General features: G+C 48.8%; 1 protein-coding gene across 4 annotated transcripts in view; it reads right to left on the bottom strand.

Annotated features, from left to right (window-relative positions):
• The window catches only part of KMT2D (lysine methyltransferase 2D), a 1,692,256-nt gene that overhangs the window by 259,207 nt on the left and 1,415,187 nt on the right, over positions 1–17,862 (bottom strand). For all 4 annotated transcript variants that reach the window (XM_086963706.1, XM_086963708.1, XM_086963710.1 and 1 more), the window contains one exon: positions 5,685–5,860. In XM_086963706.1, the coding sequence (XP_086819832.1) occupies positions 5,685–5,860 (176 nt within the window). The remainder of the gene's footprint in view (positions 1–5,684; positions 5,861–17,862) is intronic.

Raw genomic sequence — 17,862 nt, 5'->3', positions numbered from 1 at the left:
TGATATTACAGAATCCGGCTTAGGTTGTCCAAGTAGGCACGCTGGACTGCCTTCAGGGGCCTTATATTTCTTCTCCAGCCGGGGAAGAACAGGAATGACAGTGGCCGGATTCTGCATGAAATTGATCCCTTCTGACCATATGTGTTCTATTATAGGAATCGATCTGACTGACTTTTTGTATGGCTCTTTAAAGTCATAAAGGAAACAGTCTGATTGCACTGTTGTGATTGGCAGACCAAATCTTTTAGATGCCCTCTCCACGAGGCCATGGAAACCCCCAATGTCAGCTGGAGGAGAAGTAGCAGTGTCCTGTCCTGTGGCATCTGGATCTTGAAGGCCACTATCATCACAATCCAAGTCAGGGTCATTTATAGGATCGTCCTGAACGTCATCATCTGAAGACACATCATGCACAACTTTTCTGGATTTCTCTCTGGGTTCAGGTTCCACAGCCCGTGGGACCACCGTTGTCACAATGATTGTAGATGTCGGAGGTACAGTTGGAGAAGGAGGGCGTTCCGTTTGTACTGCTGGTTGAGTCGGAAATCTATTTCTATAGTCTTGCAACATCAATTGCAAATCCGAAACCAGAGAGGCTGGCATGGCCACCATGTCCTGACCCAAGCCTCGAGAAGGTTGTTCCTGCTTAACATACTGGTGTTCGTAGTACTCCTCAGTATCTGTATCTTGACATTTCACATTCAAATCCGATGGACTGTAGGCATCCCCATAACGGATATCGTCACCCTCTTCATCAGACTCGTCATCCAGCAGCATATTAGGAGGCAAAGGTGTAACTCGCCTTGGAGAAGTCATCTCCGGTGTCATCTGCCGTTTCCGTGTGGAAATCTGCATTTTTTGAATAGTCGACGATGTCGTCGACAGTCGTCGTCGAAAGAAACGACGAAGCCATCGTCGTCGGATTCGTCGACGGAATCGTCGACGCTGGAAAGGTCTTAGTCGACGGAATTTTCATAGTCTACGATGGATTTATCGTCGACGAGCTAGTCGTCATCAACATCACAGCCGTCGTCGTCGACGTAGTTCTCGTCGTCGAAGCGGCCGTCGACAGTATCTTAGTTGACATGATCGTCGATGTCGAGAAGGTAGCCATCGTCGACGAACAGGAAGGCATTTTAAATGTCGACGCAGTCATTAAAGGTGTCGTCGACACAGCCGCCGTCGACGGTCCAGTCGACGGAGCCATCGGAACACTCAAATCCTTATGAGAGACAGTCGTCGACGTACCTGCTGATTTCGTCGTCGACGGATGCTGTTTCTTGTCATGTTTTGTCTCGAGTGTCCTTCGAGAGTTTCTTACTGTCCTTCTCTTTCTGGGATGTTTGTGAAGGAACAGAAACCTCCTTTCTCACCTTCTTGGCTGTGTCCTTCTCAGCAGCCTACCCCAGCCTCTCATTTTCACCTCGGTGTGGAGATTTAATGGGACTAACCCTTCCAGACCTATCAGAGATCCTTTGGTGGGCTTTGACAGGGGGCTCAGATGAAGTAGAGGGAGGAGACCTACCCCTCTTTTTAGATCTTCTGGAGGAAGTTACAGATGTAGAATCCTCCTCATCTGAAGACAGTACTTCCTTCCGTGCCTTCATCTTCTCTAGCCAGGTCAACAATCGGCCCTCCCTGTCTCTCAAAGTCTTTGTTGAAAAGGTCCTACAGATTTTGCAATCTGTGGATTTGTGGTCAGGATACAAGCAATAAATGCAGTCCTCATGCTTGTCTTCCACAAAAAGCCTCTTTTTCGCACAGGTAGCACAGGCCCTGAATAAAGCCTTCTTCTCCTTGTCGGACATTGTAGATTTTGAAGAAAAAAGTTGAAGAATAAAGTTGAATAGAAAGAAAAACTGACTCCCTTGCACAACGTGTGGTAGAAAATCTGAGGCTCTCTCAGGAAGGTTCTATGGGGTGAGGCTATTCGGATTGGTTCTTGCGCAAATTTGGGCTCTTTGACACAAAGAGGGTGATATGCTACAAAATGAGATGAGGCCTAGGCCTAATTTTCTCTTTTGTACCTATGGTTCTGATGTTTTTTATTTACAGAGGCTCCCATTCCGACGACGGGGAATGATACAAAGCATGGGAATCTATGAAAGTTCCAATACTGGGGTAACTCCGAGTCCCAGCCATCTTGAGGATGGGGGTAACCTAGCCAACCAGGGACAGGATCCTGCCCTCCCACTGGAGGGTGGTACGGTAGGGGGTGTACCCACCCCAGGGAAGGGACCCTTTGGTTTCTGCCCTTACCTACATGTAACACCCCTAAATCTGGTATTTAGGGGGCACCCTGAACCTTGCTTCCTCAGATTCAGACAAAAACAAGAAAGAAGATAAGAAGAGCCGTGCAGAGCTAACAAGAGGACGACGCCCACTGACTTGGCCCCAGCCCTACCGGCCTGTCTCCCACTCGAACCTGCTCCTGCAAAATCCTGGTGTGTCCTACAGCCAGCAATCCCAAGAAACCTGGAGGACCTGTTTGTCTTCACTTCTAAAAACTGCATCTTCTGTGAACACCGGATTTGTTCAGACTGCAGCTTATGGCACCAGCCAGAGACCGCAATTCTAGCCCACTCTGCATCCGCCGAACCCGGCCCGAGCGGATAAACACAACGAGATCACCCCGGTGATCCGGACCCGAATCCGGAGACCCCTGGCCTGACTTAAGCCTCCAGCCGACACCGGCAGTCTAAATCTGAAGGCCCCCCTAACCGCGATCAGGAGCTGGTAAGAAGATCTGACCACAAAAGGCACCCCTGCACCCGACGCTGTGAGAAAGTGCCATTGGTATGACCCCACTTGTTTCTGAACTGCTGATGTGCTTTGACTGAGTGTGCCCTGGGTTCCTGCCAACCAGGTACCCAGGGCATGTGTTCCTTCCCTAAAACTGTGTTAAAACTAAAACCCAATTGGCACCTCTGGCCACCTGTCAGCCCCTAGTAAATGGTAACCTAGGTACCCAGGGCATGGTGACTTGCGAAGACCCCTGAGGGCTGCAGCACTTATTGTGCCACCCTCAGGGGCCCTGTACCCTGGAACCCACTCACTGAATTTGCAGGCTGAGTGCCTAAGTACAGAGGTAAAACAAGAGTCGACATGGCACCCATCCCTGCATGCCATACCCACAGAACCCACTGTCCTGGCATACTTCAGTCACCCCTCTAGCTGGGTGCCCTATGCCGGAGGTGAGGGCACAGGTGCATGAGCCCTGTGCCCCCACAGTACCCAGGGCCATTCCTGGGCACTGTAAGTGCAGTGATGCAATTAAGAGTATATGGTGCTGGGAGGTTGTCATTACGAACTCCACAGCACCCTAATGGCTACACTGAAGACTCACAAGTTTGGTATCAAACTTCTCAGCACATTAAACCCGCACTGATGGCAGTGTGGGATTTAATGTAAAATGCACCAGAGGGCATCTTAGAGATACCCCCTGAAAACCTAACCTACAATCCACGTCTGGGCTGAGTGGCTGCAGAGGCTGCCACACAGCAGACATGTTGCTGGACCCCTGGGTAGGAGAGCCCCGCTCTCCTGGGCCTGCAACAATGCACATCCTGGGCGAGGTGCGAGGTCTCCTACCCCAGGATGGACAGGGGGAAGCTTCAAAGGTATGCCGCCTCTGTGAGCTTCCCCAGACTATTTGCTGTACCCAGCAACCAGCCCCCCCCCCGTCCTGAACCCCACTCTGGCAGGAAGACTGGCGGGAAAAACTACGTCAGGAAGGGGGGTGTCTCAACCTTTGCCAACTCCACCCCTCAGGTGGAGGAGGCGAGGTGAAGCACGACCCCAGGCTCCGGCCAACTTGTAGATGGGGAGCCCTACCAAAACCGAGCTAGGCTCCTGCCCCCCTCCCACAGGAGAGGAGCAGGCTAGGGGGTGTACTCAGCCCAGGATAGGGACCCATTGGTCCTTGTCCTAGCCCTTGTAACACCCCTAAATTTAGTATTTAGGGGCTCACTGAACCTCCCTTCCTCAGATTCGGATACCAAGAAGAAGAAAGAAGACCAAGAAGACGACCCGCCGTGCAGCTGCTAACAACAGGACAACACCAACTGACTTGGCCCCAGCCCTACCGGCCTGTTGCTCCTGGAACCTGCTCCTGCCTAAACCTGGTGACTCCCGCGGACAGCCACCTTGGGACACACCGAGGACCTGCCTGCCTGGACCCCCTTGGAGATTGGAACTCCCACCAGCAGAGGCTCTGCTGCAACAAACCACCTGGTGCCAGCCAGGAAACTCCGGACCAGCCCACTCTGCACCAGCTGAGCCCAGGCTGGGTACAACCGAAACAAGACCACGAGGACGTCCTCCCGGCGACTGGGACCCTAAGTCCAGTGCCCAAAGACCCTCCTCGACGAACCAGACGACGCCTGCAGACTCAGAACCAGGGCCCCCCCCAACCGCGACCAGCCGAGGGTAAGCTTTCCAATACCAAAAGACACCCCTGCACCCGGCACCCTACAGCCCCCTTTGCCTCCCTTTGGGGTACCTACCTGTGCTCCAACATCCCAACTTACCTCTCGAAGTGCTGGTTGCCCCTGGGGAGTCTCCGTCCCCGAGCCTTCAGCCATTGTTCCTTTTCAAGATCCTCATTGGATAACATTAAGCGCCCGACGGCTCAAAAGCACCCTGCACCTAGCCGCCCGACTGCCGCTAGCTGTGATCTCTTTGTCCTATCCTACTTCCCCCCCCCCCTTGCCCTGGGCAAGTGACATAATGCAAATTCACAACACACAGTAGGACGCCACCACTGCTTTACGTTATTTCCCCATGGCAATGACAGAAGTCCACTGTTTAGGTCACAGGACAGTTCCTAGATCTCACACGGACGGGGACAAGCCTTGGCTCCTACGCACCTGCTAGGTTATGCGTGATAGCAAGGCGAAAAATAAGTCAGGATACCAGTTTTCACATATATTTAGGCACTCAGAGAGGGGGCCCATGCCAAATTACCATGCAGAGGCCATTCCAACTCCAACAGCCATCCGTACATGGGCTGAAATAAATGGTTATGCATTTTATTATTTTAATTGATATATGTATGGTAAAAAAGCTTTCCGACATCCTATCTGTGGGCAGACAAATTCTAATATTTATGGCAATCACGATATAACAATGCAGGACAGGCTCTTATTAGCAATGTGTGGATTATTCTAACTCATCAGTTTTTGTTTTCGACTTTTCGCCCAAAGAAATTTACAAAATGAAAATATATTCACTTAAATTCATTATAATAAACTACTTTACCATGCTTACTACTTAAAAAGAAATAAAATAAAATGCACATGGCATTTACTATTCGCTTGGAAAAACAGTTGAGTACCAGATGCAGCTTGGCGACATAGAAGATGAAAGGCACTCAATATATGGGTTGTTCATCAATCTCAGTCCTAAAATCCAGGCACATATGTACCAAGGACTTCCGTTGATTCAGATAAAGTCAACTTTAACATCCCCAACATTTTTGTGTTAACGTGGTGGCATTCTAGTTCAACTAAAAACAGTGACTGCAGTAGAGAATGATCGTTTTCGGACACATGGAACTGGGAGCTTTCAAGAAAATACAGATCCTTAATTTTTCTTTTATGCATCTCAGTTAGTGACAGACAAAAAAAGGCACACAAAAACAAACAAAGTATCATTGCCACAGAGTGAAGCCTCTGCCTACTGACCTGGGATACAGACTCTTGGGATGAGTGGAATAACTGGTGAGAGAGCTCTATCATCATGCTCCACTTTTAGATCTGTCAGAAATGGGAAGCGCGTCGTCTCCTCTTCTAGCACACTCTCTGGAGAGGAGGCAGGGACGATGCTGTCTGGATTCTCATTCTCCTCATCGCTTTCCATCCTGGGAAAAGGGGTTAAGAATGTACTCTTTACATAGTCAATTCATTAGAGCAAGGAGGTTCTCAAAGAACAAACTGCTTACCTTTGGTAATGCTCTTTTTGGTGGAGACTATCTAACCATAAATTACTCATCTTTGGAAATTCCTGCCCTTTTGATTATTTCCCCAAGCGTCTGACTGCATATGGAAACCTTTGAGCAGTACATCTGTGTGCAGATAGGTGGTGCCATGCAGCACCAGAATGACCGTGTTCAGCTCCAGAAATGACGTGTGGAGCCAATATAGGAGACAATCCCGCACACTAACGCAAGTTACTTTCTAGGTAGTCATTACTCTCAGATGCTGAGCCAAAACAGCAAATTGCCATCCACCAGTGTGTAGATTCCTAAACTTGGGATATTTTTTGGGGCAGAGTCAGATTCACAGAATGGGGAGGATGGGAAGGTCGGTGAAGAATCTGCAGTTAGATACAGTTTGTCCCATAAAGAGCATTACTGAAGGTAAGCAACTTGTTCTTCTGACAGACTTCTTACTGCAGATTCCTCACATTTTGAATAGAAACCAAAGCAATACCTATTCAGAGTTGGGTCTGAAAATCGGGTCTAACCAAAATGCCCCTCTCGGAAAAACTGGTTGTCCAAACAGTAGTGCTTCTTGAGGGATGCCCACGCAGCACCTCACAAAAGTCCAGGACAGGCACACCACGTGCTATAATGCAGAGGTAGCAGCCTTGGCTCTGGTGGAATGAGCCTTTAATTAGCCCCAGGATCTGCTTTTTGGTTAATGCGTAGCAGAGTTTATGCAGATCAAGATCCAGTGAGAGATGGTCTTTTCAACTTAACTTTACCCTTCTTTGCTCCTGCTAACCCAACAAAGAGCAGATTGTCTACACAGTGTTCTCTGGTACAATCAATATAAAAGCTAAGTGCTCTTTTGAGGTCTTTGCGATGGAGTCTCTCCTTCTCCACAGAATACCAGAAAGGAGATGGTTCAACCGATGTCACTAATTTGAGTGGAAAGGATGCCTTAGTCGACAAACAGTTTGTGTAGGAAGAAGGTGGGGCATGGGAGGTGGATAGAGTTTGGAGCTCACTTACCTTTGGAACCCATGTATGGTAACGAGGAACACTGTCAAGCATAGAAAATGCAATAGGTCTCGCCTTTAATTAAGTTAAAGCCATCTGCTTTGCTAATGGTATTGTATAGCAAAGCAAATGGCATTAACTTAATGATAGGCAAGACCTATTGTTTTTTTAATGCTTGTTCTTTATGATGTAGTGTAATTAATGTAGTCCTTTCTTTATTTTGTGTACATATACACTTACTTTCACAACACACTTTCTTTTGTGTTACATTTCGTGATTCAGCTTTGCTTCCTCTGCAGGTTTCAACCTTAATAACGAATAGTTTCTTACCTGTCGGTGTAGTTTTGCAGCTTGAAGATCTTTCTGGATTCACTATGCTGTGCATTATTCCGCGGTCTAGTGGTTGGGTCCGGAATCGTAGTCTTTTTTTTTTTTCGTAGCCCAGGTGGGCGTCGACGTCCCACCTTTTGGTGTCCGTCCTGTGACGTCTGCATGCTTCCTGCGGAAACTCCCACCTGTGGGCGCCATCTTCGGATTCTTTTTTCTTTCCCGTTTGTGTTCTGTTTCCGAATTGTATGGCAATGTTCTTGATCTTTTCTCTTTTAGCGCTGTTTTCCTTGAAGTTCTATGACTTTTTTTTTTTTTTTGATTACCACCTCTTTTCCCCAGCCTCATCTTTCTGGCGGAGGTGGGTGGGTTCGCTAGTGAATCCAGAAAGATCTTCAAGCTGCAAAACTACACCGACAGGTAAGAAACTATTCGTTTTGCAGCGTGAATCTTTCTGGATTCACTATGCTGTGCATAGACTTCGTAGCGGTTTGTTGTTATTGTGGCGGCTGGGTGGAAGGTGAGCTTGTGTTCTTGAATATGTGCTGAAGCACTTTCTGTCCCACTTGTGCTTCCTTGGTCATTTGTATGTCCACACAGTAGTGTTTTGTGAACGTGTGCACAGAAGCCCATGTTGCCGCCAGGCATATGTCCTGAATGGGAGTGTTTGTCAAGAAGGCTATTGTAGGTCCCTTCTTTCTTGTTGAATGGGCCCTTGGCCCCTCTACTAGTTCTTGTCCAGCTTGTTTGTGGCAGAATTGTATAGTTTGCGCGATCCATCGTGCAATTGTTCCTTTAGTAACAGCTTTTCCCATGAAACTTTCAGCAAAGGAGACAAAAAACTGTTTTGTTTTCCTGTGATCTTTAGTTCTCTCTATGTAATGCATGACTGCACGTCTCGCATCCAGAGTGTGCAGTGCCCTTTCTGTTTTTGTTGTTGGTTTCTGAAAGAAACTTGGTATTTGAATCGTCTGGTTGATGTGGAACTTGGACACTACCTTTGGAATAAAGTGTGGGTCCGTTCTCATCACCACCCTGTCGTGAATTTGTATGTAGGGTTCCTGTAGTGTTAACGCCTGCAGCTCGCTTACTCTGCGTAGCGAGGGGATTGCCACTAGGAAAGCTGTTTTTAACGTTAGCATCTGTAGTGAGGCTTTATGCATCGGTTCAAAAGGTGCTTTCATGAGTTCTGTCAGTACTATATTGAGGTTCCATGCCGGTGGTGGTAACCTTTTAGGTGGTGCTATTCTTTTTGCACCTTCCAAGAATCTTTTTACAATTATAGAAGTAAAGAAGCTTTTGCCTGTTTCCCCTCTAGTGTAGGCGACAATGGCTGCTAGGTGTACCCTTAGCGATGATGAGCTCAGGTTAGTCTCGAGCAGGTGTGTGAGGTACTTAAGGACTGTAGAGTCTCTTGTCATCTTGTTGTGCAGACCCTCCTTTTTGCACCATAATGTGAACCTCTTCCATTTGGCCACGTAGCACTTACGTGTGCTTGGTCTTCTTGCCTCTCGAAGTACCCTCAGGGTGCTCTCAGGGAGCCTTAGGTGTGCGAACTCTATGTCCTCAGGAGCCAGGCTGCTAGGCTGAGACTTTCTGGCTCTGGATGCAACACCTCTCCATTTTGCATGGAGAGTAGGTCTTTCCTCCTCCCAAATTTGTGAGGTGCACTCTGTGTCATTTCCATAATCTGAGAGTACCATGTTTGTCTGGCCCACTGGGGTGCGACCAGTATGAGGGTCATGTTGCTAGCCCTGCACTTGCTGAGTATCTTGTGTATCAGGGGAATCGGCGGAAAAGCGTAGGCAAATGTCTTTGGCCAGCTTATCCATCGGGCATTCCCAAGGGACCCCTCCTCTGGTTGCCTCGATGTGAAGTGTTGGCATTTCGCGTTCTGGTGTGTTGCAAACAGGTCTATTGACGGAGTTCCCAACCTGTCGAATAGTCTCTTTGTTTCTTGTGCATTCAGCTCCCATTCGTGCGAGGCCGATGTCTGTCTGCTGAGCCAGTCTGCTTCCACGTTCTCTTTTCCTGGCAGATGTATCGCCAGTAGATCTATTTTCAATGGTATTGCCCATTTCCATATTTGTTGTGCTAGCTCTGACAGCGGTGCAGATTGTGTTCCTCCCTGTTTGTTTATGTAGAACATCGCTGTTGTGTTGTCCGTCTGGATCAGCACTGTTTGATTGTACAACTTCGTCTGGAAGGCTTTCATAGCTAGAACGATCTTTAGTTCTAGGTAATAGATGTGTTTCACAGCATCTGCTTGTGTCCACAAGCCCCTCACGCGTAGTTTTTCCATGTGTGCTCCCCATCCCTTTTGGGATGCGTCCATGGTGATGGTCACTGTTGGTGTTGGTGGTGTTAGACGTTTTCCTTTTGTTATGTTTTCCTTGTTCCACCATGATATCTCCTCTTGCACTGCGTGCGTTACAACCACTAGGTCCTCCCAACACCCCATCGCTTGTGACCATTGGTCCTGCAGCCACTCCTGGAGTGGTCGCATGTGTAGTCGGACATTTGGTATTATGTGGATGCATGAGGCCATCATGCCCATCATCTTGCTCACCGCCCTCACTGTCAGAGCTTGCCCCTTCTGGTAGAGGCGCGCCTCCTTCAACAGTGCAGTCGTTCTCTTCTCGCTGGGGTACACCTTTCCCTGAATGGTGTCGATTTGTGCCCCCAGAAATATTTTGACCTGTTGTGGGTTTATGGATGATTTCTTCCAGTGAATGGAGAAACCTAGGGCGATTAGTGTGTCTGTCACTCTCTGAGCGTGCTGTTTGTACGTATTGTATGACTTTGCCTTTATGAGCCAATCGTGTAGGTAAGGATATACGTGTATCCCCTGCCTCCTTAAGTGGGCTGCGACTGCTGCCAGGCACTTTGTGAACACCCTTGGTGCTGATTTTAGTCCGAAGGCCAATGCTGTGAATTGGTAGTGGTCTGCGTGGATTGTAAATCTTAGCAGATGCTTGTGCCGTCTGTTCATTGGGATGTGTAGGTAGGCGTCCTTTAGGTCTATGGTGACCATGAAGTCCACTGTTTGAATCTGTGGGAGTACTTCTTGCAGGGATGTCATTTTGAATTTCTATGTCTTTATGAATTTGTTGAGGAACCTTAGGTCCATAATGGGTCTCATTGTTTCGTCTACTTTGGGTACCAGGAAGTACGTAGAGTACACCCCCTTGTTCCTTTCCCCGGGAGGTACAGGCTCGATAGCCTCTTTTCGTAGCAGTTCCTCTGCTTCCTTCTGAAGAAGCTCTAGTTCCTTTTTTGCTAGTGCTCTTTTCTTTGGTCTTCTGCTTGGTGGTGTTTTTTCTAACTCTATGCAGTACCCGTACTGTATTGTGTTGATGATCCATTTGTCCGTTGTAATGTTTCTCCACTCCTGGAGGAAGAGTTTTAATCTTCCTCCCACTGGTGTTATGTGCTCGTGGTGTTTTGGTGCGTGAGACTCCAGTTTTTTGCTTTTGTGCTCCACCCTTGGAGTTTTTTGTAGGGTGTGCACTGCCAATGAGGTAGAGTCACTTGGAGGTGGTTTGCTGTCCACCCCTCCTGGTGTTTCCACGTCCGCCCGCTCTCCCGCGAAAGGACTGGCCCCTATGTTGGTATTGCCATTGCTGTTTTTGATGGCCATGTTGTGCATGGGTGTCGCTTTGGTGGGAATGTTGGAAGGACTGATGGGACGTTCCCGGCTGGTTCCCACCTCTCCCGTGTGGTCTCCTTGACGGGGTCCCTCTCATCGCTCCCCTGAATTGCAAGGCCCCCATGGATCTTGCGGTGTCATTATCCTTTTTGAGCTGTGAGAGCTTGTCGTCCACTATTGCACCGAACAGTGTCTCACCGTTGAACGGAGTGTTCAGGATGTTGTGTTGCACCTCCGGTTTGAAGCCTGATATTCGGAGCCAGGCTTGTCTTCTTTCTGTGATGCCCAGCATCATAAGCCTGCTGGCCGTGTCTGCCCGTCCAGTGCTGTTTTTAGGCAAGAGTTTGCCAAGTTCTTGCCTTCCTCTACCAGGTGCGAAGCCCTTTGTTGTTGCTCCTGAGGTAGGTGTTTCACCAACTGGCCCAGTTCCTCCATGATCTGGTAATGGTGTCTGTTGAGAAGTGCATTGGAATTAGCCATGCGCCAGTGCATAGCGGCATTCCTTTCGATCTTCCTTCCTGTTAGGTCCATCCTTCTGCTCTCTTTATCAGGGGGTGGACCTGAAGTAGTTGGCACATTGGCCCTTCTTCTTGCTGTTGCCATGATGATAGAGTCAGCAGCGACCATGCCCTGTATGTAGGCTGGATCCTTTGAGGAGTGCTTGTATTTTTTCTCCGTCCTTGGCATGACGGGTTTACAAGTAGCAGGCTCCTTGAATGCCTCTCTTCCTTGCCCTTTGATGCTTTCAAGCTTGGCAGGTACTGGCTCCTAGTGTGCATTGGAAGTAGTGTCTCTACTAAGAAATCCCCTTTCGGCACCTCCTCTTCGAGCTTGACCCTGAACGCTGTTGCAGCGTTCTTGATGCATTCATTATATAGGCCAATGTCGTCCGGTGGCGAGGGCCTTGCTGGATATGTGTCCACTCCCTCTTCTGGACTTTCGGCGTCAACGTCCTGCCACTCGGCCTCCTGTGTATCCGAGTATGTTGATTCTTGGTACACCGTCTGTTCGTCCTCTCTCTCCTCCTCGTAATAGGCATTATCATCTTCCTGAAATGCCAGATCTTCCAAGGTCTCCGACGCTTGTTCTCCTTCGAAATCCTCCTCTTCATCCTCGACCACATGTACTTCTGGTGACTTTGGCCTCGAGGGAATTGTGTAAGATTTCATTTTGTCTTCGAAATCTTTCTTTTGCTGCAGGATGTTCTCCATCTCTGCTTCGAGTCTCCTCTTCTTTTTTTCCATCTCCGCCGCCTGTTCGGCGTCGAGTTGTTGTGCCGGTCTCTTTGGCGCGCTAGCTGGCGCTGAGATGGATTTCGGCGTCGAGACTGTTTTCGGTGGCGACGCTGTTTTCGGCGTCGAGGCTAGTGTTGCGTCTTTCGCCGTAGACTTCGAAGATGTTTTCGTAGTCGGTCGCTCCTTTTCTTGGAGGCTTTTCGACGACTTTGGTTGGTCGCCCTCCTTCGGCGCCAGGGAGTCCTTCTGAGAGGATCCGCTGGGCCTGGATGCTGCTGCGGACGCCGAAGTTCTCGGCGTCGGCACTTTCGGGGGCTTGGCCTCCTTTTTTCGAGAGTCTTGTGTGGACTGTCGAGAGTCTTTCGGGCCTTTTTGGGTCGTCGATTCTCCTACCTTATTAGTAGTCTTCTTATTATCGGTCTCTACGACCGTGTAGCCGTTGTCTTCTTCGGCAACGTAATCCTCCTCGTCGGTTGAGAGTCCCAGGTCTCGAAGGGACGGGGGTTGGCTCTTGCCCTGCATGGTGTAGTTTGCGATCCTTTGTCTCTCTCTCAGTCGAAGGGTCTTCGGGGTGAATGCGGAGCAGGCGTTGCAATCTCTGCTTTTGTGGTCGACCGGCAGGCAGAGGTTACAGACTGGGTGTTGGTCCTTCTGCGCGTACTTATGATGGCAGTTTCGGCAGAATTTGAATGGTGTGTTGTCCATGTCCTGCGTTCAGGGTGTCCCCTGACTGCGCATTCTCCTCTGGACGTCGAGGAATCTCGAAAATTTCCCCTTCTTCGTCGTCCTTTCGATGGTGTAGTCTTCCTTCGTCCTTTTCCAACGTTTTTTCTCTCCAAACTCGAGTCTTGCTTCTTCTTTTCTCCAAATCTCTGGAGCCCTCTCGGGAACGATCCAGAACCAACGGCGGAAAAAAGAATCTGTAGATGGCGCCCAAGGGAGGGAGCTTCCGCAGGAAACATGCCGACGTCACAGGACGGACACCAAAAGGTGGGACGTCGACGCCCACCTGGGCTACGAAAAAAAAAAAAAAAAAGAAAAGACTACGATTCCGGACCCAACCACTAGACCGCGGAATAATGCACAGCATAGTGAATCCAGAAAGATTCACACTGCAAAACCGGGACAGTTGCAGTTGGCGCTCTTAGGAAGAGGAGCTGCTGGACATGGGCTCCTATTTTCTGGAATAAAAGTTATTTCCTTCTTACCTGCTTTGATGTATCATTCACTCCACAGCATGTCATGGGGCGAGGCTTGTAATGGGAGAGGCACGTGTTCACCAGTGATGTGTGAGAGGGAGCTAGAAAGATTTGTTTGTGAGATGGGCCAGTGCTGTAGGAGTGGACGTATCTATTCGGTAATATTTTGTGGGGGTTAGAGTGGGAGGATTATCAGTGATGGGGGGGTAGCAATATTATTAAAAGCTTTGGTAGTTGCAGAGTGTCCAGCCTTTCATAATTGAGGCTACGGTAGGATTATTAACATATGTAAAGGGTGAGGACTAGCCCACTCTGTGCTAAATGGGGTTCTGAGGGGCAGAACTGTTAGTATATGTGATAGGACAGAGCTGCTACTGGGGAGTGTTCCCACTCAGTGATAACTGTGGGGTGGGGAGTATAATTGCTAGTATGTGTAATGGGGTGGGGCAGGTACTGGGGACATGTCTACTGGGTGATATCTGAAGGGGGTAAGAAATTTAGGTGTTACTAATGTGGCACTGAGGGTAGTGGAGTGGCGCGTCCACTCAGTGCTATCTAAAGGGGGAGTGAACTGTTAGTACGTGTGTTGGGACTGCTGGCAATGGAGGGGCAAGACAACCACATATCCCCAGAGCAGGGAGTTGTTTGAACGCGACACAACCCACTCTAGGGGGCAACACACGTGACGGTGGATGGGGGGCCCTTATGATGGGAAAAGGAGAGATCTGGAAATGTTGAACCACGTCAGGAGGCAGCGCCTGGAAGAACGGGGCGCTTTGCACAGCTGAAGGGAGCCGAGAGATGTGTGTCTGCAGGGGGCTGCGCTGCAGCGAGCTGGGATGCTTGCAACACGTGGGTTTGTTGTCTCCTCCGTCACACTCCCTTGCCTCACATCACGTCGTTTGCTAATCAATCACCAAAAACGTATGTGTTTTTGATAAAAACTGCTGAGATAAGCTGGCCGGATGATCGCGCGTGTGTGTGGAGCGGTGGCGTGGGAATACTACAGTGTGTCACTATAAAGAGTGTTTTTTTTTATTCCTCTCATGGACGCTGTTTGAGATTGAGAGTATGTGGCGTTACTGCCGATTCAGGAACTGTGCAACCAAGTTATAATCCCAGCTTCAGCTCTACATCCTATGATTCTGGACAAATCAATTACTCTTCCTAAATAAGTATGAGATGACGCGCCATGATGAAGGTACAGTCCGTGTGGTTCCCATGCGGCGAAGCGCGACAAGGAAAGTGCGGTGCGACTGGTCCTATGCAATATATAGTATTCCAGTTCGTGTATCACTTGCCGTTCGGCTTTCTTCGGAACTCCTCGCGCACCATTGGCTCTGCGGTCCTTAGGGCTGGCTCGTCACATCTCTAGCCAGGAGTCCGCTGCTCATTGAAGAAATGACTTGAACCATGCCGCTTTCTGAAACAAGTCGGCCTGGAGCGGAGAACAGCCTATGAGACGAGGGAGGGCACGAGCGTGACGCCGTAAGCGGCGCCTGCAAAGCGTGTCTTAGAAGCGCGTTCACAGACCGGTGTCTGCTCGTGCACTGGTCTGTATCACTTGGGAGGCTCAACACAACGACAATAAGACTCGCTAGCAGCAGCGCTTCACGCTGCAACGCCAGGCGAGCCCTAAAAAGGACAGCTGGGTATAAGTTTATTTTGTTGTTTTAAAAAAAAAAAAACTATTTGTAAGTTTTCACATCAAACTGAGCAGTCATATACAGAATCCTTCGGAACAACATCCATCAACTTATTTTTTCATTTCACACTAAGTCCCGAACACACAGTACAGCTAAATAGCTGAGTATAAAGTTAACGGCAGTATACACTAAATATATGAGGACCAGGTTAAGATCCCACTGAGTCAAAGGGAAAAGGAGAAAAACATGTAGGAGTCCTTTAAAAAAAAGAAAATGCATCACAATAGGCTCTTTAAATGAAGACGGCTGGTGCAGCAGCTGTAAGGAATCATTTGACTGTGCCTAAAAAAAAGCCTTGCCAGGCAAGGGAGAGAAAAACAAAACATTGGACAATTTGGCCTGGAGGGAGTCTATGCCGCACCAGAACATTAAATAACAGACCACACAGATTTTGTCGAGGGATGACTGACTGCTAAGATATCAACCACCTCCAGAGAATGGTCAAAGGTGTTCAGCTGCTGACGCTCAATCTCAAAGCATGAAGGTGGAGAATGCAGAGGAATGGGCCTAAGTACCGGCCTTGTTAATGCAACAGCAGATTGTCCCGGAAGGGCAGCCTGATCGAAGGACAGGTGCTCATGGCCAAGATCTCTAAATACCATACTATCCGTGCCCAAACCAAGGCCACCAGGATGAACTAGACCTCGTCATTCCTGGCTCAGAATGATGTCCTGGTTCTTGTTGAGCGCATATACCACCCAGGGGTCTCATAGCGCTTTTGCCGAGACTCAGAAACAGAACAGAAGGATGACCGGAAAAAGGAGGTAGATTAAAATAGCCAAGTCTTGAGGGACTTACAGAACTTCTTGTGGTCAATCTCAGTGCGAAGGTGGAGTGGCAGGGTGTTCCAAAGAGTAGGAGCTAGTTTAGAAAATGATCTGCTGCCGTTCTTGACAGTAAGAACCTTCAGGATTGTTAATAGACGTTTATTAGCAGAACAAAGGGTTCTTCCGGGCTGATATAGTTTCAGTTTGATAGCCAAGTAATGAGGACCCTGTCCGCTGAGAGTTTTATGGACAAGACAGCAGATTTTAAAATTAATCCGCTTCTTGACGGGCAGCCAATGTAGAGCCTTCAAGTTTGGTGCAGAGGGGGAGCAAGGGGGAAGTTTTAAAACCAGTCTAGCAGCTGTATTCTGCAGAACCTGGAGCTTAGTTAGGAGTGCTTCTTTTATGGACGCGAAAGGAGCGTTCCCATAATCCAGACGGCTGATGATTAAGCCCTGTATCAATGGTATACGGGAAGGTAGGGAGACCTATTTAAAGATTTTGCAGACGGTATGCATTAGCCCATAGCAGGTACGCGCTTCATGATTGACATGGTCACACATGGAAAGTTGGCTGTCAATCATTATGTCAAGGTTGAGGGCTGTTACCTTCGGAAGGGGGCAAGCACCTTTGTCATTATCAAAAAGAACAATTTCCGTTTTATTTGCATTTAGCTGGAGGTTGTTAGTTAACATACAGTTGTTTATATCCAGCATGCATTGCCTGAATCTATGTTTAGTAACAGCAACGTCAGGTCCGAGAGTAATTAACAACTGCGTATCATCGGCGTACGACAGTGTGTTGAAGCCATGGGCTTGATAACTTTGGCCAGAAAGGATACATATAAGTTAAAGAGCGTAGGGCTCAAATTGGATCCTTGGGGGACACACCTTTGATGAATTGGCTCTTGGAGGTAAAAGCACCGGTTTGAACTCTGGAAGTTCGATCACTCAAGTAACACCTGAACCAAGCCAATGCAGGGTCTCAGACACCCGCCTCCCACAGGCGCTCCAAAAGGCTGGAGTGGGAGATGGTGACGAAGGCAGCCGACAGGTCCAAAAGGACCAAGATGGCAGATTTTCGGTTGTACAGAGAGAGTCTAATGCTATCCACCACTTCTAGTAGGGTCGTTTCGGGACCATAGAAGGCCCGAAATCCTGACTGAGAAGGATCTAACACTTTAACTCGGAGAACAGCCATTAGTGCGCAGCTGTTTGTACGCATGCCGTTACTTCGCAAGCGTTACTACGCATGTGATGTAACAACGCATTGCTTTTAGTACGCGTGCTGTTAAATTGCCAGCCTAGTAACGCCACATGCGTAGGGGGCGCCGCCGCTCTTGGAGGTCATCACAGCGGCCATTTGTTCAAGTTTTGGATCTGAGGGGTCTGCTGCTTTTCCTGGTGCCACTCTGTGCCTGCCCTCCAGCACGCCCCTATCAGCTTTATATCCTGCCTGCCCAAGACGGGGGAAGCTGGAAGGGGGAGAAGATTGGAACACGTGTGGAAAGAGGTGTGTGGGGCTGTGTAGGGGCGTGTAGGGTCGTGCAGGGGTAGTGTAGGGTCGTGCAGGGGCTGTGTAGGGTCTTTCAGGGTTTTGTACTTGTGTTAGTGCAGTGTAAAGTTGTGAGTTGTGTACTTGTGTTAGTGTAGTGTAGGGTAGTGTTTAGGAATAGGAACAGGACTGGGGCTAGGGGCAGTGTTGTGCTGGGGGTAGTATTTTAGGGTTTAGGGTAGTGTTGTGGGGCTAGTGTAGTGTAGGGTAGGGTAGTGTTTAGGTTAGTTTTGGGGCGTGCAGGGTAGTGTTCAGGAGAAGGGACAAGACTGGGGCTTGGGGCAGGGTCATGCTGGGGGTAGTGTATTAGGGTTTATGGTAGTGTTGTGGGGTAAGTGTAGTGTATGGTAGTGTTTTAGGGTTTAGGGTAGTATCAGGGGTTGTGCAGGGTAGTGTTTGTGAGTAGGGACAGGACTGAGGGTAAGGGCAGGGTCGTGCGGGGTGTAGAGTTTTAGGGTAGTATTGTGGGGATAGTGTAGTTT

The sequence above is a fragment of the Lissotriton vulgaris genome, chromosome 1_1 (genome assembly GCF_964263255.1).
Source record: "Lissotriton vulgaris chromosome 1_1, aLisVul1.2, whole genome shotgun sequence".
NCBI lineage: Eukaryota > Metazoa > Chordata > Amphibia > Caudata > Salamandridae > Lissotriton > Lissotriton vulgaris.
Note: the sequence above shows the minus strand (reverse complement) of the source record. Positions and strands in the feature narration are given on the sequence as shown.